Genomic DNA, 25870 nt, shown 5'->3' with positions numbered 1-25870 from the left:
AATTGCTGCCCTTCATTCATCTTAGTGAGAGAAAACCAGCCAAGGGCTCATTCATGGGTAGTGGAACTTGTGAGCTTTTCTGTTCAGAGAGCCTTGGGTTTTAGGGTTTTGGGAGGAGGTGTGAGCCACATCTTAGCCTGAACCTTCATCTTATCCTGTGCCATTTGGATACTACCTGTCGACTACCGGTGCATATCAGCTAGACAGGATGTACCCACACATCCAGACTCTCAACTCTGGCCCAAACACCAACTATCTATTTCTTCCAGCAGCAATATTTTCGTCCTCTGCTTATCATGGCCATGGCATCACCATCCTCCTCCTCACCATCATCACATAGGGCCTTTACTATATGCTGGATGCTTTATATGCAGCATCCATTGAATCCTCTCAACCCTGTGGGTGTAGGTCTATTCATATCTTCATCATACAGGTAAGCGAACAGGCTCAGAGAGGTTAAGTCACCCGTCTAATTCAACACAGCTAAGACATGACAGAGCAGGACTCTAATCCAGGAGGTACAACCTCAAAGCCCGTGATTTTAACCTCTGTGCCATCCCTGGTCCCAAGCCCAGGGCCTGGAAATAGTGGAGGGAGAATAAATACTGACTAGGCTGGCATAATTATACTAGGGCGGATGTAATTCAGACCCAGGTCTATCAAGTTACGGTGGGCTCCTTTCTCGGGATGCGACTTTGCACCAAATGTGTTATTACAAGGTTACCTGGAGGGGAGGGGAAGAAGTGTCTTCATTCCCTACCTGAGGGCCTAGACACCACCAGTTTTGATAACGAACACCTGCATGGAATCTTGTTCAGCTCAGCCTTGCTCCACCTGGGCTTTGGGGCCAGAGAACTGGGTTCAAATTCTAGCACTTACCAGTTGTGTAACCTTGGCAAAATCATTTGGACTCCCAAAGACCCCCTTGCTTCTCCTGACAGATGGGGATAATAATTCTTATTTTGCACTGAATGGCTCTAAGAAGATCCTTCAGGAAAAGGGTCAGCGGAGTGGGGCACTTATTAGGAACACAACGCCCAGGGGCTATAATTCTTCCATGTCTGCCCCAGGCCTCTCTACCCTTTGTGGCTGGAACATGCTCATCTGGGCTGATTTACAGAGCATCCTCAAGTAGGGGCTGGCGGGGGGCGGGCTCCTTCTAAACGTAAAAAAAAAAAAAAAAAAAATGCAGGCTGTCAGTAGGATAGGAACAATCTTTCAAGAGCTGGATGAAATCAGAGTTAGAATTTTGGAAATGACACAATGAAGGATTCTGGGTTTACATCTGGAGAGCTCGGGAGATGGAGCTCACTGCTTGCTTTTTGCCCCTCCCGTGCTGTGGGTAACTGGGTGAGCGGAGTTCCAGAGCCAGCCAGAACGACGCCTCCGTCAGCCCTGGCAGAGAACACCCGAAGCACAATTGCAAACCGAAAGGCCAGTGGGGGGCTAGGTAGGGAAGGGGGACAGGTGAGGCCCGCAGTGACCTGGAGGATGCAGGCTTCGTGTATGACCCGGCGGAGAGCCTCCAGTGAGAAAACTCAGGCCCAGAGTGAGTGGACACCGGGGTCGTTTAAGAGGAGCTGAAATCTGAATGTGCCTGGGAAACATTGCTATTTTTACATGCGGCTATTCATTTTCAAATGAAGCACTTGAATTAAAGCAAAACAAAACAAAACCAACTCGAGGCCCAAACAAAGCACAGGAAGGCACTCAAATTATCCCATGTGCTGGCAGGTTATGGTCTGAGTTCAGCGCTAGGAAAAAACCTCCAGCACGTCAGAGTGATCCGGGGCTGGGTTTTTGTTACTGGTGTTCGAACCTCAGGATGGTGAGACCGGTCCTGTGATCTCCCCTACAGGGGGCGCTCGAGACTGAATCCCTTCTAGCTGATCTCTGGCCAGAGATGTAGATGCGGCTCAAAGCTGTTTGGCCTCACTCATTCTAGGTGAGTGAGGTGCAATGGATTCAGATCGCGCTTCTGGTGCCTCGAACCCCTGCCCATGTCTTGGGCGACAAGAGTGAGGCCCTGGCGTGGGCACGGGCTAGAAGTCAGGATATTTGAGCTCAACTCCATGCCGGCGAGAGACTCTTTCTCCCTCCAAAGTAAATTCCATGAGAACGAGGATTTTTGTCGTGTTCACCTCTAGAAGGGTGCCTGGCACGTGTCTGGCATGGGGCAAATATTTGCTGAATGACTGCCTGACCAGTGATGGCCCCACGTCACTGACCCGATGAACTGAGGCCATCGCTTCAACTATGGGCCTCAGTCTTCCCACCAATAAAGTGGGGATTAGCCACACCTGCCCTACTTTCCTCAAAGGGTTGCGTAATGAGATAAACAGACTCAGGAAAGTGCTCGGAAAAAAGGTGTAAAGGGCTATCACGCGAGGAGACGCATTTACTATTATTCCTGTCCTTGGCTAACGTGAGAGACCAATTCAGATCTTATGTGAAAAGGGCAGAGGTCCATGTGAGCCATGCCTTTCTCCCACTATCTACTTTCTCTGGCTGCATCAAACCAGTCTGGAAGGAAGCCACAAATGATCACTTGGATTTTCATTTCCATCTTGCACAAGGGTGGGGGGTGATAGGATGTACTACCTTGCATTGTCCCGGCCGTGTGACTTCAGGAAATTCATATCTCGGTATCGGGAGAGAAATGCCACCAGCTGGTCATTTGTCCTGTGGAAACAAACCAAGAGGAAGGTCAGAGTCCTCTAGAGACCATGGACTTACCATCCTACGTTAAAAAGGACTATTAGAGTGTGTGTGTATCCTACATGTTCCATAGTCTGTGAACTCTTTGAGGGTAAGCATGGTGCCCCAGCTGTTTTAGAATCTCTAGTGCCCACGTTCTGCATGGAGCACCGGGTGTTATACGCAAACAACGAATCATGGAACACTACATCAAAAACTAATGATGTAATGTATGGTGATTAACATAATAAAAAAAAAAGGCTATAGAATCTCTAGTGCCCAGCACTGGGCTTGGCAAACATGAAGTCATCAGTGTGCAGCACAATGCCAGGTACTTAGCAACCTCAGGGCCTTTGCACCTGCTGTGCCTGGGAAATTCTGCCTTGTCTCTTTCCAGGTCTGGCTTGTTGTTACGTCATCTGGATCTCCTTCCAAATGTCACCTCTTCACAGAGGCCCTTTCTGGCCACCCAACCTAAAGTAGCATCTCCCTCCCCCACCTTCACCTTTATCACATCCCTCTGTGTCCATTACCGAGTGTTAAATTTGCTGACATTATGATGTAAGCTCCATGAAGGCAGAGCCTCATGGGACTTGTTCCTCCCTGGCACCCAGTAGGAGCTACATTAGCTTGTTGTTGGATGAAGGAATACAAAGTTCTTGAAACCCACTGGGCTACCAACTGAGCGAGCTTTGAAAAATAGGAAGCATGAGCCAAACAGATGACGTCGTTCCCAGCATTGTTATCCCAAATTTATTGCCATCAATCTCGGAACCCGCAGTGTAGTCACAGCTAATCGGCTTGTGCATACAGCTGTGACAGTATTTTAAAAGGCAGTCACACAGGTCTCCATCTGCCCGAAATGCAGTCGTCTCTTCTGCTGAATAAACCCAAATTGGTAAACGGTGCTGGATTTTTACTTCAGAAGGAAAGGGTTAACCACTGTTTCAAAGTGGGAGACAGGCCGGAGTTGGCAGAAAGGAAGGCCGTCCTTGGGCACAGAATGGAGGCCACCGACCTTTGGGAGGCAGGTGGGTGCCTCAGAAAGCAATACCTGGGCTCTCAAAGCAGAAGGGTCTGGAGACAGATCTCAGCTCCACTCCTGACCCAGCTGTGTGTCCAAGGGTGAGTAACTGAACCTCGGGGCTTTGCGGCGGGGGGCGGGGGGGCTTCTCTGAACTCCCCTGGCTCCCCAGCAGATAGCAGGCTCTCTGTGCCTACATAGCGAACGGATAACTGGGTGCACTGAAAGGGCATATAGTAGGTGTGCAATAAATGCAAGGTGCTCTCTCCTTCCAGCTCCCCACCGTCTGGTCTGAGCGGCCCCCACCCGGCACCCCTCCTTCATTTCCCTGCAACTCCCTGTTCCGTGATTGGATGACTCATGGTGACCACCTCAGAATTCCGGCGGAGGGGGCACCAAGCGGTTAAGAGGCGCTGCAGTGAAAACATCCTACCCCTGAACTAAACCCCGACTCACGGCCAGCCCGTTCTAGCGGTGGCCGAGAAACCCCGTGTCTGCACAGAGGTCCGTCCGCTACGCACGCAGCAAGCCAAGCCCCGCGGGTGCGCACAGGAGTGAATCCCAGGGATGCAGACAAAAGGCGAACCCCACGTGTCTGCAAAATGGTGCGTCTCCTGTGTGGACAACCGTGCCCGCACGCTGCAAGGGAAAGCCTATGCGCCTCCGACCAAGTTATGGGGCAGCTGTGGGCACAGGCCCTCTTGAAGTTGCCGGGAGAGGTGGGAATGAGATCAGCCCATACAAAAAAAAAAAAAAAAAGAAAGCGATGTCTCTTTCCAAACCTTAAGGAGGCCCATTCCCTCTCCGCGTCTTAGCAGTTCCTATTTACCAACCCCCTCGCCACTCTGCGACAGTTCATTATTGTCGTCCTGATGAATACGGGGACAAGTTAACCTCTGAATGGGTCCCTGGCAGCAGGAATAATAAATAGGGCCTCTCAGCGGCCTCAGGGGGAGTATTGGAGGGGCCGGGCCAGGGCTCTGGGGGCTCCCAGGGTCAGCGGCCGCAGCTCCATTTGGCAACCCCAGAAAGCGCCTTTCAGGGCCCTGAGCTGGGGCCATTTTCACATTTACTGCTTCACCGAGTCCCCATCTGACGGGGATGAATAGGCATTTAGCGAATTTACTTAGCAATGCTTCCACATGAAGTCGTCTCAAAAGATGACATCTTGGCGGGGGTGGGGGGGGTGGGGGGGGAAGTGCCCAGGGAGGGGGCTGTGGATTCCAGGCCTGGAGCTGGGGGGAAGGTTGCCTTTCAAAGCGAAGCGCTGTGTGCCTGGCTTGGCCGGACTGGCAGGGCGAGGGGACCCCTGCGTCCCCCTCCATGGGAGCCCCCAGCCCCCTCCCTCTCCTTCAGAGTAGAAAGCCTGATCAGCATGCCAGAGCCCATCTCCCCAGCCCTTCTTCAAGGGGACACGCAATGCGGCTGGGGCCCACGTTTTCCTATTGTTGCTTTTGGTGGCCTGTCTATAATTGCCTACATAATCTTTAGTTCTCCTTGGATAATGAAGAGTTTGCGATCTGCTGACATTTTACCCAGTTCCAGCCTCTCTCTCTCCCTCTCTCCCCACCACATCCACTTCTCACTCCTCCCTTCTGGTGGAGTCATTTGCCAAGTGGCTCCTGCAGCTCGTCACCTGTGCCTGCCTCTACAATTTCCTTCCACCTTTCGTGGAAATCATTAGAAGACACGTTTCTTCGTCCATGCCCATTCCTCGTATTCAGGATAGTGACTCTGGGCCCATCACTGGCAGCCTTCAGAGCCACTGGGATGTCTTTGTGGAAACATGCAAACAAGTAAAAGTTAAAATAAATGATTTAATAAGGAAGGGATTTATTTCAATAAATTTGCTGTCATATAAATACACTTATTGGAACCGTGTGAAAATCTCCGTTGGACTCAATCAACAAAAGAACCGATAAAAACAGCTCTCGAACCATGACCATTTATGAAATGCCCACCGTGCCCGAGACCCTGGGGCAGACTTTTGCCACATTTTATTGCATTTGAATATTCACAAAGCTCTCTGAGATATGAGTTTCATTCCCATTTTGCAGATGGGCAACTGAGGCTCAGAGAAGCCACTGCTTAGTGATCAGAACCTGGTTCCAAATGTCAAAGCCCATCATGCCCCTCGCTACAAGACCACTTCCACAACTGAATGAGGGAATGAATGAATGAGGGAACAAATGAATGAAGGAGCTCCATCCCAGGTGGAAGTGCTCCGACGCCTCCCCATTCAGAGCCTGATCTTTGGATGAACAGCACTAGCCTGCTGCTCTTAGAAATGCAGCATCTCAGGCTCCGCCCAAGACCTACTAAGTCAAAACTGGCTCTCTAACGAGATTCCCAGGGGATGAGCGTGCCCTTTAAAGTTTAAGAGGCGCTGCTTTTAGTGAGGCATGAATATGGTAGTTAATTCTCTTCCTCTTTCCTTCTTCATCTTCTCCCCAAGGCCTGTTCCTGAAAGCCTGGACTTGCAGCCAGTTACTTTCATCTCGGTAAGCCTCAGGTGTTGGGATTATTCAATAGAGTAACGCACGTAAGACCTGGGCAGTATCACCAGGCATACAGTAAGCCCTTGATAAATGTTAGCTGTTATTTCATGGTATTATTACCATCCTGAATATCAGAAGCTGAAGACATTTCAAGCTGGAGACAGGAGTATAATGACGCAACCAGATTTGAACTTGGAAAGCTTTCTGTGCGTAAAACCCAGGGGATGTCCCTGCAGAGCATGGTTGGGGAAATGCCCCATAGAAGGGACTTGCCCCCATTCTTCCAGCTGGTGTCAGCATTAGGATGGCTCCCAGAGGGCCACCTCAGCATTGTGTGTGTCTAAGATGCGTCGTGGCTCTGGGCATGAGGATGCATAGGATGAGGGGGCATGGTTCAGCTCAGGTCCTTCCAGGGGGCAGCGTGCGGAGCGGACGGGGCCGGCCCAGCCTCCGGTTGGAGAAAGCACGCACAGAACCAACTGAACTACTCTACATCCCTCCTGCCCCCCACGCTGTGGTCCAGAACCCCCTGTCTGATATAGGATGCTGGGAAGAATCTGGCAGAGGCTCGAGAGCACTGCTAAGGCAAAAAGTGAAGCGTAAGAGTTTTTGTGAATGTCAGGATTCAGGACTTCCGACCCCCGACGCTGCCGGGTACGTGCAAACCCCAGAGGGCCCCAGATTGAGCTCTCGTGGATGCAGTGCATGGGCCACGTCAGGAGCAGACACGTGTATGAGTGGCAGCAGACAGAGGACTGTGGCACTGGGCAAGCCAGGGGTGGTGTGTTTGGAGGCACTTGCCATCTGAGCGCAGGATATACTGAATTTCCCCAGCTTCTTCCCCCTAGCGTCTCATCTGCACAGTTGTCTTATAGGTACGTCCCATTTAAACAGTACTTTAGCTCTACCCTGGGCAACAATATTTGTAGTATCTGATGTACTTTTTCCCCAGTCTTAAATGTGGTAAAATACACAGAACATAAAATTTGCCATCTTAACCATTTTTAAGTGTACAGTTCAGGCGTATGAAGTACATTCATACTGTTCTGCAAGCATCACCACCATCTATCTCTGGAATGCTTTTCATCTTCTGAAACTCAATCTCTGAAACCTGGAAACAAGAGCTCCCCATGTCCCCATTGCTCCCAGCCCCTGGGAACCAGCATTCTACATCCCGTCTCTGTGAACAAGTTCATAGAGGAGTCAAACTCCAGGAACCTCATGCAAATGGGACCCATCCCATATTTGTCTTTTTGTCATGTTCTCGAGGTACAATCCATGTCATAGAAAGTGTCAGAAATTTCCTTTTGAGGCTGAGTCATTCTGATACACGATTTATATGTTTTTTTCCAGTTTCACATGAGAAACAATAATGACTACGTGTCTGTGTACCTCCTAAAGCACCTGGGCCACCAGGGGCGTATGGAGGGTGGTCAACCGTCCTGGTTGGGTGTCCAGGACACAGATGTTTTAGTTTTAAAATCAGATGGTCCTGGGAAAACCAACCTGAGCTGGTGGCATCTGGGTCTGTGGGACCACAGGAGAAATGTCATACTCTATCCTTTTTTAAAAAATTTTTTAAAAGATTTAAAAAAAAATTATTTGACAGAGAGCTAGTGAGAGCGCAGCATAAACAGTGGGAGAGGGAGAAGCAGACCCGCTGCTGAGCGGGGAGCCCGATGCGGGGCTCGATCCCAGGACCCCAGGATCATAACCTGAGCTGAAAGCAGACGCTTAACCGACTGAGCCACCCAGACATCCCATACTACGTCCTTTTATGAGGAGCCCAAGAGTACAGAAAACCATGGGGGGTGGGGAACGCCAAATGTAACCCTTTCCTGTGCTTCTAAAATTAGCGTTCCCCAGCTTTGTCCACAGCAAGACAGAGAGGAGCAAGAACGAGAGTAACAAGAGCATCTAACACTCGAGGGCCTACGATGGGGGCTCCTCTCCTCCGCACTCTGTATGTTAACCCAGTCAGTCCTCGTGACAACCCTATGAAGCAGATGCTCTACTACTCACATTCATTTTTATTACATAAATGGGAACGTGTATGTCCATGGCTTTTTCATGCACTGATCTATCCTGCGCGTCTGTCTAATCAGCACATACAAGTAGACTTCATCCTTCTAACGGCTACACGGAATCCTATGGAATGGACACAGACAATCCCCTAGTGATGGACATTTAGGGTGTTTGCACCCCCCCCACTTACAGATACTATGCCTATGAGCCTCGCATCCTTGCACATTTATCTTTCCATATTTGAGTAGGATAGATTTCCGTAGGATTAAACTCCCAGATGTGGAAGTGTTTATGCAAAAGGCACTTGTCAGTCTCTCTGCTTTTAGGAAGACATACTGCACAGACTGAGGCTACTCCCAGAGTCAAGGGTGGGGCTCGCAGCCCTGCCCCGGCTGGCTCCCAGTGGTGTGGGGAGGGAGAAGGAAATTGCAAAATGATGGGGGGGTGGCTGTCCTGGGGAGGCCGGTGGGCTTCTTGGGCAGGCTGGCCAGGCCTGGCAGGGCCCTTCTGGCTTCCCTACGGTAGCAACAACCAGTGGGACGCAAATGAGCCTCTGTCAAGCAGCAAGGAGTGTGTGTGTGTGTGTGTGTGTGTGTGTGTGTGGAGGGGGGGGGGGGGGGGGGTTTGCCCAGAACTATCCAGTGCCCAGGGCAGCTGCTGCAGCTGGTGCCCATCTGTCTGTTAATAGCACAGGGATTTTCAACATGGGCACCTTGGACAACACTCTTCAGGGCCTGGTTATAGTTGTGAGATGAACAGGCATTGGGTATCATTCTGTTCTGTTCCTTCAGGACCTGATACGTGGTGGGTGTTCAGCAAAGACTCACAGCATGCTTAACAAATATCCAAGCGGATCACTGGTGTGCAGGGCGTGTGGGTGCAGGGCCCAGCACATTGCCTGCCCTGCGGGAGGGGCTCCATCATTCCCTTGTCTATCCGTGCTTTGCCCACCTCCTTTCCTCTCTACCAGAAATGCTCCTCCCTGTATCTTTGAACTGGGGGGGATGTGGGGCCATGAAGCCCAGGGCAGGAGAAAACAGTAACAATCACAGGAACCTTGCCCGAGTTGCCTACAGAGGGTTAAGTGCCCCTCCCTCTTTCATCCAACAACTACCCCATCAAGTTGATGCATGAATAAAGTGGGACACAAAGAGATTTAAGGGCTTGGCAACGTCTTGTCGGGGAGGTGGAGTATGGACTCAGACCTGGGCACTCCAGGCCCACAGCCCGGGCTCTGCAATCCTGCTCTCCTCATGGCCCATCAGCTTTAGGAGTCCGCTCCGTTTCTTTAGAACGAGAGCCACAAAACAAGTGCCGGAAATGACAGCCACTTTCTGAGGCCTCCTACTTCCGTTCGAGGGGACAGTCCTTGAACACGGGCTGCACATCAGGAGGTGACACAGACAAAGCCTCCTGTCCTGGGTCTGGGGACCGTCTGCTCTGCTCGTCTAAAATCTGAGCCCTGGCCACTGGATTTCCTCTTGCCCCATTCTAGCTCACAAATGGATTCACACCCATTTTTCCATGTGGCTTATTTCTTTTTGGGTGTGTGTGTTGGGGGGCAGTGGGGGGAGACCCTGCCATTGCTCCGTTGGCCACCCTCCAAGCAGGTTATGCTTGGACCTTATGGAAGTCTTCTTGTCTGCTAGCACATCTCTCTGGAAGGCCAGAATTCCAGAACAAGAAAGGTCAAGTTCACGGTTCTCTGAAGAAGAGTCAAGAGCAAAAAAAGCTTTGGAGACAAGAGAGGGGGAGTCCCTGATTTGAATACAGCCAAACCTTACAGCGAGACCAGTTTTCTTGAGATACAGGAGAAAATGTATGGAAAAAGCTAGATACTGTAGTTCTCCCTGGACCCCATGGACAAAATTACAGCCACAGTTGGGCACCCAAGGAGAAGTGATCTGGATAAAATGCTGCCCCAGCTTTCGGATTCCACTCTAAGCCATCCTCTGGAAAGCAGTCACAGGATCTTTCTAGAACATAAGTCTGATCATATTTCCTCTCCATTTAATACCCTTCAGTGGCTCTTCATCGCATGCAGGACAACGTCCTAACTCCTTAGCAAGGTGTACAAAGTGGTTTGCGAGCTGGCTTGCCTGCCCAGTCTTTGAGGTTATTTGAAGTTTTCTAAATATTCTGTGCTTCCTCATAACTGTGACCTGGAAAACTCCAAAACTTTGCTCTCCCGGAAGCATGGTTTCTTACCTCTCTGATAGGGCAGGTGCCAGGTACCTGAAACAGCAGTGGATAAGGCAGTTATGATCCCTGTCCCCTAGAAGCACACGAAATGGCGGGGAAGGCAGACAAATAGGTAGATTCTTGGGATATGGGGTGACGTGCCAGGTGAGATAGAGCACAGAGCCTCCTGGAGACACCGGGGAGCAGCTCTTCTCCTCCACACAGGCAGGCAAGCAGGCAAAACTAGACAACCACCTGGCTAATAAAACTCAATCACTTTTGATTGGATTTATCTTTTTGTTACTGGCGAAAATGATGCAGAATTAAAACACGCTCATGGCGTTTGTGGGAACTGGCAAACCACTTCTCAAAGCCTCAACGCTTTCACAGAGCACTTGGAAGACACACATTTTTCATTTGGGACATACATAAGCCATTCTAAGAGGCAGGTTATCTGAAGCTCCATCAGCAGGAACTCTTAACATTAATGTCAGCCCTTCCTGCAGACAGCTGTAATGGAAAGGTAACTGATAAGCATCAGCACCCGAGGCCATGCCTGATCCTGGGACACTGCTGCAATCATGAATGGGGAGCTGCATTGCCATTCAGCCTTGTATGTGTAAACGCGTGCGCGCGCGTGGAGTCTATCTGATTGTATTTTAATTTTCTGAAATCTGGTTGTCCTCAGATGCCACTAGACATCTCAAATGAGCAGAACATTTGGCTAACCAAATTCCGCATCCCCTTACAATGACTGATTACAGTCAGTTATTTGATTTGTTTTTTTTGGGGGGGGGGGCAAGAGGAGGCCCGCTGTGGATGACAAAGATTGAATCTTAAAAGCAGAGGTGATGTAAGCGAGAAATCCACATCTTTGCTACAATGAGAGCTGCCTTCAGAGATTTCTCCCTGATCTTTGCCACTTTGTTTCTTTTTGATGTTGAGCAAGTTCCTGGAGCTGGCTGAGCCTTTGTTTTCTAATCTGCAAAATGGGGATAAAAATGGTATCTGAGCTGTGTGTTGCGGGAATGGCACCCACAGTGCCCGGCCTATGGCTGGTGCTCAGTATATGGAAGTGCTCAGCAGGAAGTTCCCATACCCGTTGCTTAGAAATGCCAGAGGAAAGGCATGCCCACCACCTGCCACACCTCCATCCTTTCATCCTACATGCCTGCGTGCCTAGCACTCCTCTAAGTTATGTATGTTCAAGTCCCTTGTCTGTAAGCTACCCCAGGACAGGAAACTTGTCTGATTCATCTCTATTTCCCCAGTGTCCGACACAGGCCTGAAACATAGTTCTAGCAGCTTGGTGCCTCATTCTCTTTCCCAGTCCCCTTGCTCATTTCTGAGTGGCTCATAGAAACTGCTGAGCCCGCGTGTGCTGCATTCCAGGAGGGCCTTTGTTCCCTACGATGGGGACTACCCTTCCTTTACCTTTGCCTATTCAGCTCCTGCTCGTCTTCATAAGAACCGGCCAAGTGTCAGTTCAACTGAACAGGCGGGAGTATAAATGGGCACTAAACTGAACTGAACCATATTGATAAGCTCATCTTTCCCTCAGTGTGTAAGGCTGAGAAGAGATTTTTTTTTTTTCACTATTCCATACTCCCCTGGGTTTGTGCAAAGGACGGCTTTGGACCTACAGTAATAATGTATCTATTCCAGTTTCACCAGATGGGTGTCCCTAATGCACCAACAATAAACATATCGGTATGTGGAGGGATTAAAGTAATGAGACCTGAGACCAGAAAGTGGTAGGTTCAAGTCCTGGTTCTACCACTTACTAGCTGTGTGGCCTCGGACAGGTGATTTCTGCCATTTGAAGCTCATTTTCCTCATCTTTAAAACTGAGGATGATAATGCCTACTTCACTGGGTTGCTGTAAGGATTAAATGAAGTGAGAGGATATTCATTGTTGCCTGCAACTGAAAAGTCCAGGCTGATACGGATGCTGGATGCTGGTAATAGGAGCGGGATGATGAATGGTGGGCAGAGGAAAGCAACAGAGAGACTGGGCAACCTAGCCCACAGAATGCTAGGATAGTAGCTATTGTTCCTACTGCTGTCCTAATTATTTTTACTTCTCCCGGACTAGGTTCTATATTCTGCAGGGAGTAGGATGTTACGAAGATCTCCATCCCCTAGAACTTCAGGGTCAGGTTGGTTCCAATTTTGGCCCCAGGGCGGGCCTGAGCTCAAAGGACAGAGGACTGTCGCCGATCACCTTGGGCAGCCTGCCAGGTTCACTAGTCTGTCTGGGCTGGAACAAGGTCAAAATGCATTGGAACGCAAAAGAGAAGCCACACACTCTGCTATGGAAAAACAAAGCCGTAGCCACCTCTGCAAACCTCAAGGGGACACAGAGCCTTGGCTCGAGAGACTAGAGGATGAGGACATACTGCATGTAGTATATTTTTTTCCCCTGCAGATTCCAAGCCTGTTTATTTCAGAGGGTTGATGAGAAATTATACAAGACATCAGGCTGTTTAAACAGAGGACATAGGCTCTGAGGTAGTAATGTGTCAGTTCTTAGAGACAGAAAACTTGCGACATGTTCTAAGAGAGAATTTAGCCTGTAGATCAGCGGTTCTCAAACTGTGCCTGGCGGCAGCACTACTTTCCACTAACACAGTGGGACCTCAGGATGGCTCACTTGAGATTTCGCCAGAGAGGAGGCACCGTCACCTACTTTCCACGCTGGGTCAAGTTTCAACTGGGAGTAAAAGGTTTAGTAGCTTAACAATAAAAGTTCAAACATGATGAAGGAAGATGACCAATTCAGATTCCAATTTTGCGGGGGTGGGGAGGGCAGAGGATAGCATACGACCACCACTCTGTAGCAGGACAGGCTGAGCTCTGTGCTCACTAGACGGCCTGACCCTGGGCAGGAACACCCTCGTGGAACAGCCCTCTTGCCTTCTGAGCAATGGGCATCATGACGGAACACATTCTGTAGAGTGGTCTTGAAGATAAAGAGAACGATGTTCATTCAGCATGTCGGCTGAGCACTTAGCAGAGGTGTGTGCTTAAGGTTTAGGGTAGGTATGAGCCGTCTTACCGTCGGGGCTGTGAATTACATTTCCTTTCTCCTTCTCTCCCTCCCTCCCTTCCTCCATTTTCCTTCTGTACATTTTTGAGCAAATCCTAAGTGCCCAAAATTGTGTTGAGTTCAGACGTTAGACATGAATTCAGCTTTTTATTTTTTTATTTTTTAAAGATTTTATTTATTTATTTATTAGAGAGCAAGTGAGAGAGAAACAGCATGAGAGAGGAGAGGGTCAGAGGGAGAAGCAGGCTCCCCGCTGAGCCAGGAGCCCGATGTGGGACTCGATCCCAGAACCCTGGGATCATGACCTGAGCCAAAGGCAGTTGCTTAACCAACCGAGTCACCCAAGTGCCCCGAATTCAGCTTTTTAAACCCCTGGAATCACTTTGAGTTGCATGGACCTGTTTCAACGGGGTAACTTAAGCCCTGGTTTTATCTGACTATACATGAGCTCAGGCTTCCAGCTCCTTGGGTTAAGGTCATTCGTTAACAGGTATTCCTGAAGTATTTGCTCAGAGGTAATACCTTGCTCCTTCTCCCCTTGTCTTCCTATAGTCACTGATAGAGCGTTTCTTAAGAAAAAAAAAATTTAATGTCATCTGGGACTCTTCTGAACACCCGCTCACATAGATGCTGCTACGAGTTCACTGATCACTGATAAAATATGTTCCAGTGCTGGTCCCTCAATATTTACAATATTTATTTGGATTGTAAAAGAGGATTATGTTGTAAATTATAAAACAGGATGCACGCCAGGTGGGAGCAGGTCTGTTTTGTTCACATCGCTATATCCTCATTCATTCAGCAAATATTAATGTTACCTACTACATGTCAGGTACTGTTCTAGATGCTGGAGGAACAGTGATGATTGAGAACCAAGTCCCTATGAGAATTGGTCCCTGGTGTCTCAAGGCATCCACTGTAGATCTTGGATTAGCTTCTCTCCTATGCATCACGAATGATACTAGTTATGAAGCATCCTTGCAGGAATTAAGGAAAGAGCCATTCTGATCATTTTCTGTGTTCTGAGGTTCTGATGAGGAACTGCAGTTCACAAAGGCTTGGCCAGCACAATATCTGGCATCTAACAGTTGCTTAATACCTACAGGGACAGATGTTGAATGGAATCCCGAAGTCTGTGCCAGGTTCCCGAAATGGAATTTACAAATGCATATATGAATCCCTTTCACACTAAGGCAGATACACCTGCAGGTACTTAAGTATCAGAGCCTAGTGAGTGACAGCCAGATGTGCCATGGTTCTGCATCAGGTGACCTGGTTTTGAAGCCTGCCATGTGATCTTGCAAGTCACTTCATCCCGAGCCTCAGTGTCCTTGTCTGAGTCGGGCAGAGAATCGATGAGATCATGTGTATGAAGGCTGAGCCCAGGGCCTGGTACACATAAAGTGCTTGACTATCCCAGAGCACTTGTTACTGATTCCCTCCAAGGGATGGACAAGGAGGGCCGGCTTCCCTAGGCACCCCACACTGCAGCACAGACTCAGCAGGTGTTTCCCTGGGTGGGGGGGAAGCCAAGCCCTTGGGATGCTGACACGGCCCAAGAGCTTGAGAACAAAGCCAAGACCAACCTCTCTCTATGTTTGGTTCCCTTGCTGGCCCCCAAAGGGCTGAGGTCGGCCAAAAAAGGAAACCCTCAGAAGCCGGAATCCCTCTTTTCCTACTTTATCTTTTTATTCTTTCTTCCTTTTCTCTGTTAGACAGTTGAACCGCATACGTTAAAAAGTCACCATAACACCCAGAAGAATTGAAAACGGGTGTTCAAACAAAATCTTCTATGTAAATATTCATAGCAGCACTATTCACAATAGGCAAAAGGAGGAAACAATCCAAATGTCCACTGAGGGATGAATGGATAAACCAAATGTGGTATATCCATACAATGGAATATTATTTCTCCATAAAACAGAACGAGATATGGACACCTACCACCATGTGGACGGACCTTGCAAACATTATGCTAAATGACACAAGACAGGCACAAAAGACTACATATTACATGATTCCATTCCTATGAATATCTGGGATAGGTAGATGCATGGACAATGGTGATTGCCAGGGCCTAGGGACAGGGCGGAAATAAAGAGCAACTGCGTATTGGCCTTCGATTTTCCTTTGGGGATGATTAAAACATCTGGTGCTGGAGTAACAGCTGGCTGCACAACACTGAATGCACGAAAGGTCTGTCACTCATGGTGATTTCTATCAGTTGAACCCCAATATCTCAAAAGGAAAAAGGGGTCATCATAACACAGCTACAATACCACCTGGGCTTGGTGTATCGTAAACATTTCATACACACTGTGCATTTATCCTCCCAACTTCTCTAGAAAGGTGAGCATTAGCTCCATTTTACAATGGACAAACTGAGCTTCCACGAGCGTGGCTAGCTTATCCAGGAACAGGGTTGCTGCTAGCTACTGAGGACAGACCTCATGTGCTCCAGGAACCTAGACGTATCCCCTCGCATCTGCCTTCCCGACAACCTCATGGAGTAGGTACTATTGTTATCAGCCACTTTGCACATGAGGAAGGACTGAGAAGTTACATGGCCCGTGCCGGCTGAGACAGAGGCAGGGCCGGGCACCGGGCCACCTGACCTCAGAGCCCCAGGGCTACAGAGGCTTAGCCATGGAAACCGAGCGAAGGTGGACAGCACAGGGTCTACCTCCGGCCCTGTTCATGGAACATGGGGGCAGCTTAGTTACCTGCCACACGACATCAAGAGATCACTTGGGGGGCGCCTGGGTGGCTCAGTCGGTTAAGCGTCTGCCTTTAGCTCGGGTCATGATCCCGGGGTCCTGGGATCGAGCCCCGCATCGGGCTCCCTGCTCGGCGGGGAGCCTGCTTCTCTCTCTGCCTGCCGCTCCCCCTGCTTGTGCACTCTCTCTCTCAAATATATAAATAAAACTTAAAAAAAAAAAAAAAAAAAGGCCCCCCTTGGGATCCAGCCCCCCCCCCGGCCGCCAGGAAGCCCCCCCGCCGCCGGCCAAATGCCCCGGCCAAAAACCCCTGGCCCCGGGGGGGCCCCCCCGCCCGGCCCCCCCCCCCCCCAGGGCCCATGCTGGCACCTCCAGTTAAGGGGAGAAGCGGCGGAGCCGACTTGAGGATTTATGAGAACCCACCACGGCTCATTGTTCTTCTGAAATTGACTCTCTGGTGCTTTGGAATGTTTTCCATTTTCATGGTGGGGAAATCTGAAAATGCCTCCAGCTGAGAGAAGTAAGTCAAGACAAAACCTCGCCACTGGTCTTCAGTCGAGGAACAAGCTCAGAGACGCTCTGAATACTTGTGCAAGTGGAGGACAAGGGACACGCGATCGGCGAGCCTTCCGCCACCCAGGGGTAAATGCCCGCGGGCTTGGCGGCCCGGGGGCGCTGCAGGGGACGGCCGCTGACCATTCGTTTGCTCCTTCAGTGCTCCCGGTGGGGAGGGCTTGCTGAGCCCCTGCTTTGTGCCAGGCGCTGTGCCAGGCACTAGAGACACAGCCTCGGCAAAAGAGCTGTCACTTCTGCACTTGTGCAGCTGGCAACCTGGTCAACTGGCCAGGGTAGGTCAAACTACTGTCCTGATTTATTGAGCACCTGCTCTGCGTCCGGCGAGGCCCTTCAAATTCCGCAGCTTAATCCTCACCGTGAAGGCTGAGGCAGGTGAGCATGATGCTTTCCGTGTTCCAGGTGAGAAGGCCAAGGTGTGCAAAGGATGAGCCACTTGCCCAAGGTTTCAGGGCTGGTACATGGGACGGCTGGATTGGGACTCTGCTGAGTCCCCAAGCCCACACTTCTGATCCGTCTGCTACACTGCCCGATGGCCTGAGCCCCAAAACTCCTACCAAACAGAATGGAGAGGGGGTTTCTAGGTCCAGCTCCAGCTTACAACTGTAAGGCCCTTCTCACACCCTGTCCACATAAGCCTCTCTTCACTTGATGTACAGTCCATGTTCCCTCATGCCTCAGGGCCTTTGCACATGCAGCCCTCTCCACCTGGAACACTCGCCCCCCCCACCCCTCCCCCCGTTGTTCATCCAGTTAATTCCTTCTCTCCTTTCCACTCTAGGCTCAGAGATAATTCTCTAGGGAAGCTTTCTCTGACTCCCTAGAAGGGAAATGGTTGTATGCATGGTGATTTCCTGTATATATGGATGTAAACTTCCTTCCTAACGGTGTCATAAAGACCCAATGATTTAATGGCCAAATCTGATGGCAGAAATGTTAACTACCCTATTGGTAGCTGCAACCCCAGATCCTTCCAAACGTCTGGTACACTGCAGGTTTCCACAAGTGTGTACTGACTGACTGACTGTAGGAATGAATGTCAATCAATCGTGAGGTCCTAAAGCTGTTATTTCATGAGAAGGCATTTCGTGGTCATCATCTTGGTTAAAAATTTCTCTTTTGCAATTGAAACTGCAACCCATGGCAGACTTACGAGACACATTACAGAAAGGAAGCCCAAACACCTCTAGGTGCAGAACTGGATCTACAAGATCAACCGGATTTCCGGAAGGGACCATAAGTACACGTGCCTAGTCACTCTGGGCAATCTCGGAGAATTAACGGGCACTGGGGCATTCATCAGCGACTTGCCAGGTCAGCCAAGGAAAGATAAACGAGCCTTGCGCTTTCTGGGGGCGCAAGAAGAGGGATAAGCACTGAAATCAATGAGTCTCGGGATTCAACGTCATTAACCTTTTTGATTCAGATTGAGGAAGGTGGCCTAGCGTGAATTACAGTGCTAACGGGCACAAGGTATTTCTGACGGGTTTATACCGAGAAGGCTGGATGGTAAGAAGGTACGGTCTTCTCTGGCTGACAAATACTACGGGGGGGCGGGGCGGGCTGCTGGAGAGGCCTATAGTCATGGAGGACCCCCGTGTGAATAAACTGCCTATCCCCTCCCAGCTGGCCTGGTCAGGCGACGCTGAGGACTGAGCTCCCTTTCACACCTTGTCTTCCAGCTCAAGTTGAAGACTGGTAAGCCATGCAGGTGGAAAATAAAAGGGGGACTGCTGTTTTAGGTCAAGTTCAGCTACCCAGGGCTGGGTGGGAGTCCAGGCCAGGGTCTGGAGGAAGTTCCCAGAAGCCCTTTGCAATCTCTACCACTCTCCCTCCATCCAGGGTCATGAAGTCTGAGGCACAGAGTGGGTCGCAAGCTGGTGCCTGAGTTGGCAGGGTCACTGGAGGTGATACAGAAAGGCCACATGTGGGAAGACAGATGGTGGGTGAGTGGGTAGATGGGGAAGGAGTTTGCAATTGTTGAAACGTGTGTTCCGGGCAGGGCCATTATCTGAACTGTGGGAGATGTGGCAGAATGGTGTAGAACACGGATCTGTGAACTGTGGTCTGCCCCCTGCTTTGTTCCATGTGGTTTCATGGGAACGGAGTCATGCCTATTGGTTTACGTGTGGTCTACGGCTGACCTGTCACTCGGGCAGAACTGTGTCATCGTGACAGAGAGTGTTCAGCCCGCAACACTGAAATATTCACTATCTGGCTCTTTATAAAAATGTTTATTGACCCCTGCCATTATCTTTCTCTCTCTCTGTGGTCATTCATACACCTTCCTCACGAGTGTTTGCCATGCCCTCCTTATAAAGTGTCTTCCTGGCCCGCCCTCCTCTTTCCACACTGTCTCTTCCCTGGGACACATTTCTACCTGACCTACTATCCACTTGCTTATCTACCGTCTCTCCCCCTCACCGGCATGGGGGTGCCTCAACAGCTTTATTTCCTGCTGTATCCCAGCACCCAGAAAACTGCCCGGCATACAGCAGGCACTCAATAAATATTTGTGGAATGACTGAAGAGCCGCTTACCCCGTGTATATTTGCTTTAACATTTTCTTATTTAGACCAACTATGTATATATATTTTTTTCTTTCCTTCTTTTTTTTTTTTTAATTAAGTAGGCTCCATGCCCAGCCTAGAGCCCAACACGGGGCTTGAACTCACAACTGTGAAATCAAGACCTGAGCCGAGATCAAGAAGCCGGATGCTCAACTGACGGCGCCACCCAGTTGCCCCTAGATCAACTATATTTTTAAAGAAAATTTCAGCTTCAGAAATCTGGGGTGTATTAGGTCTTCCTACATATTAACACCGTCAGAAACATCTGCGTACCACTTTAAATCATCTTGCACACTGCCAGTGGTCTGTGGATCAGACTTGGGAAGCCCTGGCTTGTGGCTGAGGACACGGGTTGAGCTCCGTCGCAATGTTGGGCAAGCCCCTGTCCCTTCTCTCTCTAAAGGGGATGCGGAAGGTCCCACCTCGTCTGGCGGCCAAGAGGTTCACTGAGATCGGGGAAGCGCTTGGCCCAGTACCCTGCACACACTCAGCGCTGGATGCACAGGGTCGGGGACACTTGGCAGAGGGGCGTGTCCCCGTAGGTCAATTCATGACCACGATGGGCCTCTCGCCTCTCCCACCTGCAGCTGCCGCTCCCAGTGAACGGAGCCCGAGCCCGGCTCAGACGCCGCCCCACCACATCCCGGCAAAGCAATTTGGATTAATGGACTATTTAGCTGTAGGTGTCCAGAGAATGCATTGTTTAAAGTAACTTGTTAGAAACTTCCCCAGGGCGGCCAACTTTTAAACAAAGATTGACTCTGTAATCAAAAACTGCTTGGCCTTAAACCACATTCCAGCATCCCAAAGAGCACAATTACACTGAGGAAGGGGTGGCAATGTTTGTGCCCCTGGCTGGCTTTGCCAACTAATGTTGACTGATGAACACAATTAAACTGCACTGGGGAGAATCCTTCTCTGGAGGAACAAAGGACACGGGAGACGCGCGGTGGCTCTTGGGGGCACGATTTCCGTTCCTACATCCACAAGGGAACACAAGACTGATGTGGGATTCCACTGGGAGCCTCACCCTGGGAACACTGGCTGGCACCACCAATGACCCCCTCCTTCCCCATCCTCCACTTTCTAATGAGGTGCTGTTATGGGCAATGGACCAGGGTCAGAATCGAGGTTCCCGATGCTCCTTCTGGAATGCACGGGGCTGTTTCACTTCAGATGGACAGGAGCAAAGGATGCAGGGGGCGAGTCTAGGAACTGTGCTCTCTGCCCCAGCTTCTCTTCGTGACACTATCCCCCAGGCTGTGGACCGATTCGAATGTCCGAGTCACTTTCCGACCCCACCTGGGGGCCTCGCAATGGCCATGAGGTTGGCCAGAGGCAGACTAATTGAGCCTGGGGAGAGGGTTTGGGGAGGGGAGTGAGGATGGTGAGGAGGTTTAGGGGTAGAACTATGAAGGAACATTCCAACTTGAAACCTGAGGGAGATTTTGCAGCTGTACTGACTCGAGAGAAAGCAGATTGAGAAGGATAGGGGTGTTTCAGCCCACTGAGGTCAAGGAGGCTGATAAACACTAAGGGTCTTTTCAACCAGCCTTGTGGGAGGGAAGGGAGATGGGGGCGACGCATCCAAACATGGCTCAGCTCAAGGCGACGGCCTTTGTAACTCCCGTTCACAAGCGCATTTCTCAAAGGCATGCGTGCGCGCTCTCTCTGGGTCAGCATCTCTATAGCAGGACCAGGGCACAGAGATGGAAAATCGAGGAGAGAAGAAAGAAAGAGACCACAAAAAAGGCCAGACCATGTTTTTTTGGTCTAGAATTAAGAACTGCCCAGGATGTTTCGCTTTCCTGACAATAAGAGAACAACTTCCTGAGCACCTGTAATGAATGCCCAGCTCTGGATTAGGTCCTGTGTTTCAGTAGCTCTCATCTTTACAATGACCCTCTGAGGAAATTGCTGTGGGGAGGGGGTTCTGGTTGGCTTCCCAGAACGGGCCCCCGTCTGCCCATCTCCTTCCTAGGTTCACCCAAAGGGAGAACGAACTGATGGTACGATTCGTCAGCGCCGGAGAGATTGCCTGGGCATGGTTACCAGGGGCTGGGGGACCATCTGGTGGAAGCCCCCCCCCTTGCATTTCACTACTGTGTCTCCTGTTTCTTGCCTCAAACCTCAGCCGCACCTGACTCCTTGGGGTCACGATGAGTCACATTTTGCTCTCCTGCCTCTTCCATTCAAGCAACTGGGAGGATGCAGTATGCTAAGGTCTCCCTGGCAGACCGGGCCATCTCTCTCTCTCTCTCTCCTCTGTGCCCCTCGGCAGGGCTGAGCATCCTGGTCCTGACCTGCAGATGGTGGTAGGGATGAACACGAGGCCCCGCAGAGGTGCCAGGCTGTGCTCTCACCCAGCTGCTTATCAGAGAGCTTGCAGAGCGGGACACAAGGCAGGGCTTGGATTCCCACGTGGCCACCGTCCCTCACGTGGCTCCCTGACATGTAACATTAATGTCTCCCTCCTACAGGAGAGAAAACCGAGACTCGGCAAGGTTGGAGTCACCTGCCTCAAGACGATACAGCTAGTAGGGGACGGAGACAGGACTCAAATCCAGGTTGGGCTGATACCACGGGGCCGCTCACGTGCCCTTGGCGGAGTGCGCGACGGTGCAGAAAACGCCCGCGTTGGTTGGGTCTTGTCGTGGAACAAGTGTGAGCATTTGGAGGGACGGCAGCCATTCTTTCTGAATTATGCCTGCCTGAGGCTAACATTTAAATGAGTGAGAATTCCATCGGGCACCGAAGTCCAGCAGTTTGGGGAAGAGTCTAAAGACCGAGATCGGGAGGAAAGCGGATTATAAAGGAATTGGAAAGCCGGGGCTGTCCCAGCTAATGCAGGACAGCTGGTTCCTCGGTCCACGTCTGGAGCCAACAGGACTGGTGGAGCCCCGGTCTTCTACTGGCCAGACAGGGAGAGAGCCCCTCTGCACCTGGGACTACTCTAGCCATGGTGGTCACATGGCGAGGGCCGTGCTCTTGACCGACTGGCCTTTTCCCTTGGGAGCAACTGTCTGGGGACCACACCGGCCAACCTCGTGGAGCAGAAAGCATGCTGCACTTGGGAGTCACTGAACCTGTGTTCAAATCCTGGCTTGGCTACTGCCAAGCTGTGTGACCTTGGGCCAGTCACTTGAACCTGCTGAGCGTCGTGCCCTTCTCTGCACCCCCCGCGCCCCACCCCATACGGCGGGGACTAAAGCAGACAGTGATGGGGTTCTCGGCAGCTGCTGCTTGCGGATGACCCTGGATTCGGGCTCTGGTGTGCATGCTGCTCTCTTGGGTCCTGGACATTTCTGCCTCCTCCACTCTCTTCCAGATGGGAGAGAACATGGATTTACACGGGGGGACGAGGAGGAGAGCTTCATTCCTGTGCTGCCCAGTGGGCGCACTAAGACCTGCCGGTGGAGAACTCAGGTCTCTTTTTCCCCTCTGCTGATCAAAGAAGCATGGGCTCAAACCCTGGCTCTGATCCCCACCAGTTGTGAGACATGGGACAAATTCCTCAACTACCCTCGGCCTCAGTTTCTTCACCTGTAAGATGGGATGCAGCCACAGTGTCTGCCTTCTGGGGTTGGCGTGACTTCAGATAACACGCTGGCCAGGGATCCCCTGGATGGCATGTGCCACAAAATGCTAGCTGGCACGATTAGCTACCGGAGTCTGGCAGATCCTGAAGGGTTCTCCCAGACATCTACTTGGAGCATCCACTCCTGACTGCTTTTAATGCTGGGCAATGACTCCAAGTGGCAGCAAGAGGGAGGGAGGAGATACAGTAATAAAATTCACAAGTTTCCATCTACCTCCCCAATGACTGGATCTTAACCTCATCCCTTGGGCCTGTCTCATCCAAACCTCTGCAATCATCAATAAAAAGGGAGTGGAAACATCCCTCCCTTATTCCACTTGACCTCTGAAGACATGCTGTCCCTCCAGGTTGCCCTTGAGACTCATCTTCCCCTGCAGTTAGATGGGGTAGGCGGGGGTGGCTAACAAAGAATAAGAGACCCTACAGTGCAGATCACCCATGCTGTGGACCACCTGGGCTCACAGCCAAATCCCCCGGATGCACTTGGATGCACCTGGAGCACCCCAGAATGCACACCAGCCCTGCTGTTGGGCACTGGTGGGCAAGCCACATAAATGAAGGCTTTGCTTTCTCGACAAGCAAACATGCTCCGTGCACTGGGCGGGAGGATGCCCAGGGGGGGACACGTCCCACCCCCAGAGACACACGCAGAGCTGCTGCCAAAGGGAAGGAGAACTCTGAGCTCTCGGGAGGGAAACGTTAGTAAGAAGATACATGGCAAAATTCAAAAATGCACAGTCAGACTGGGATCTGGCGAGACCATCGGACTGGCAGAGGATGGAGGCCACATTTGTTTCGGCCTGGTAGCACCACGCTCTCCCATTTTGTTAAGGACACTACGGCTCTCTCTAGTGGAAGTATTTCTGCCCGTGACGCAAATGTAAGGCCCATGGAGGCAGGGGTTTCGGTTGCTTTGGCTCACTATTGCACGTTGAGCATCTGGGTCTAGGCTGCTTGAGGTGCTGTTTACATTTAAATTAAAACCAAACACGTTTAAAATTTGGTTCCTCTGCCCCACAGGGAGCATCTCAAGCTCTCTTTCTTTTTTTTTTTTTTCATTTCAAGCCCCTACTAACTAGCCCCATGTGGCTATTGGCTACTGCAGGGGAGGGCCCAGCCACAGAACATTCCTATCACCGGACAAAGCTCCACGGCATGGTGCAGCCTGTCACTGCCTGGCATCTAGAAGGATCTTAGCACGTGTTGAATCAATGAGTGAACAACCAAAGTCCTCTACTGTCTGTGGGCCAAAGAATGTAGGACTCAAGATAAAACCGACTCTTTTCCCCAGGACTCTGAATTTTTTGGGTTTTTTTAGTAATGAAAGAATAGGAAACGAACAAAACAGCAATATGGCTGGAATGTATTTGAGCCAAATAGTGGCCTCCCTTGGGTGAAACAGCCACATCATTCTTGCCTCTTCCCTACCACTTTCCTATCCTTCCAAGAACGTCCTTCCGTATCTGTGGCAGCGAAGACCGTGTTCTAAACCGATATGACCACTCTTGGCTTCCTAAAGAGCCTCAGTGCTTTTCCACCAAGTCCCAGGAGAACTGCAAGCACTCGGGCCTCACTCCGTTCGTCCGGTGGATGCTCTGGGTCAGTCCTGGCCCCCCAGAGAGCCAGAAGGGCTGTCCGACCTCAGATATAGCTCAGGAGACCCAGAACCGCTCGCAAGAGAGAAGCCGACAGCATTTCTGCAAACACAGGCATGTGGGACGCCTGGGTGGGTCAGTCGGTTAAGCGTCTGCCTTCGGCTCAGGTCATGATCCCAGGGTCCTGGGATCGAGTCCCGCATCGGGCTCCCCGCTCCGCGGGGAGCCTGCTTCTCCCTCTGCCTCTGTCTCTCTCTCTGTCTCTCATGAATAAATAAATAAAATCTTCAAAAAAAAAAAAAAAGACAGGCATGTGCTCCGTCAGGCTGAAAAATAACAGGGCTGAGGAAATGATTATTTTGCTACTAGATGCAAACAAAACTGTTACCAGCCGAATTACTGGCGTGTTTTCCAGTTTCTTTGTGAACAGCCTGAGAAGGTGCACCCTTTCTGACTCACACGGTATCTGGGCAGAGCTTTCCTTGGACGGTGTCCCACCAGCATTTGAGGGTCTTAGAGGACACGTATCTCTGAACATCCAAAGAAGAGAAGTGGCTGGATGCTGAGAAAGTGGCCACCAAGAAAGACGGACACACCCAAAGCCCTGGGTGTTTGCCCTCTCCCCCCACCCCCCGGCCCCGATAGGACTTCCTGCCAAGTACTGAGGCTAACGTATTTTCCAGTAAAGCATTTACCTTCCTATTTATTACTGTAATTAAGTGACTACATCTGTGTCTCTCCTAGATCAGGGGTTTGGAACTCTTGCTGTGTATGCCCATCACCTGGTGAGCTTGAAAAAATACACAGATTCTTGCTTCCTACATGGAGTTTACATTCAACTGGTCTGGGTGGGGTCATGATATTTTAATATACATATATATTATACATGTTTTTTAAAGTAGGCTCCACGCCCAGCATGGAGCCCAACGCCGGGCTTGAACTCATGACCCTGAGATCAAGACCTGAGCTGAGATCAAGAATCAGACGCTTAACCGACTGAACCCCCCAGGCGCCCCTAAAGAACCCGACTTTTTTTAAAATTTTTTTTAATTCTTATGTTAATCCCCATACATTACATCATTAGTTTTAGATGAAGTGTTCCATGATTCATTGTTTGTGCATAACACCCAGTGCTCCATGCAGAATGTGCCCTCCTCAATACCCACCACCAGGCTAACCCATCCTCCCACCCCCCTCCCCTCTAGAACCCTCAGTTTGTTTTTCAGAGTCCATTGTCTCTCATGGAAGAACCCGACTTTTTAAAGGTATTTTGAGAAAACGTCCAAGAACCACGTGGACCCCTGACTACCCCCTGTCGAGAACAGTCCTGGCTGTGGCAGGGA

At 50.6% G+C, this 25870-nt stretch overlaps 1 protein-coding gene across 1 annotated transcript in view; it reads right to left on the bottom strand.

Annotated features, from left to right (window-relative positions):
* Window positions 1–25870, bottom strand: part of XYLT1 (xylosyltransferase 1) — a 127531-nt gene that overhangs the window by 38087 nt on the left and 63574 nt on the right. The window contains exon 5 of the mRNA XM_021698027.1: window positions 2602–2682. Coding sequence (XP_021553702.1) covers window positions 2602–2682 — 81 coding nt within the window. The remainder of the gene's footprint in view (window positions 1–2601; window positions 2683–25870) is intronic.

The sequence above is a fragment of the Neomonachus schauinslandi genome, chromosome 5 (assembly GCF_002201575.2).
Source record: "Neomonachus schauinslandi chromosome 5, ASM220157v2, whole genome shotgun sequence".
Classification (NCBI taxonomy): domain Eukaryota; kingdom Metazoa; phylum Chordata; class Mammalia; order Carnivora; family Phocidae; genus Neomonachus; species Neomonachus schauinslandi.
Note: the sequence above shows the minus strand (reverse complement) of the source record. Positions and strands in the feature narration are given on the sequence as shown.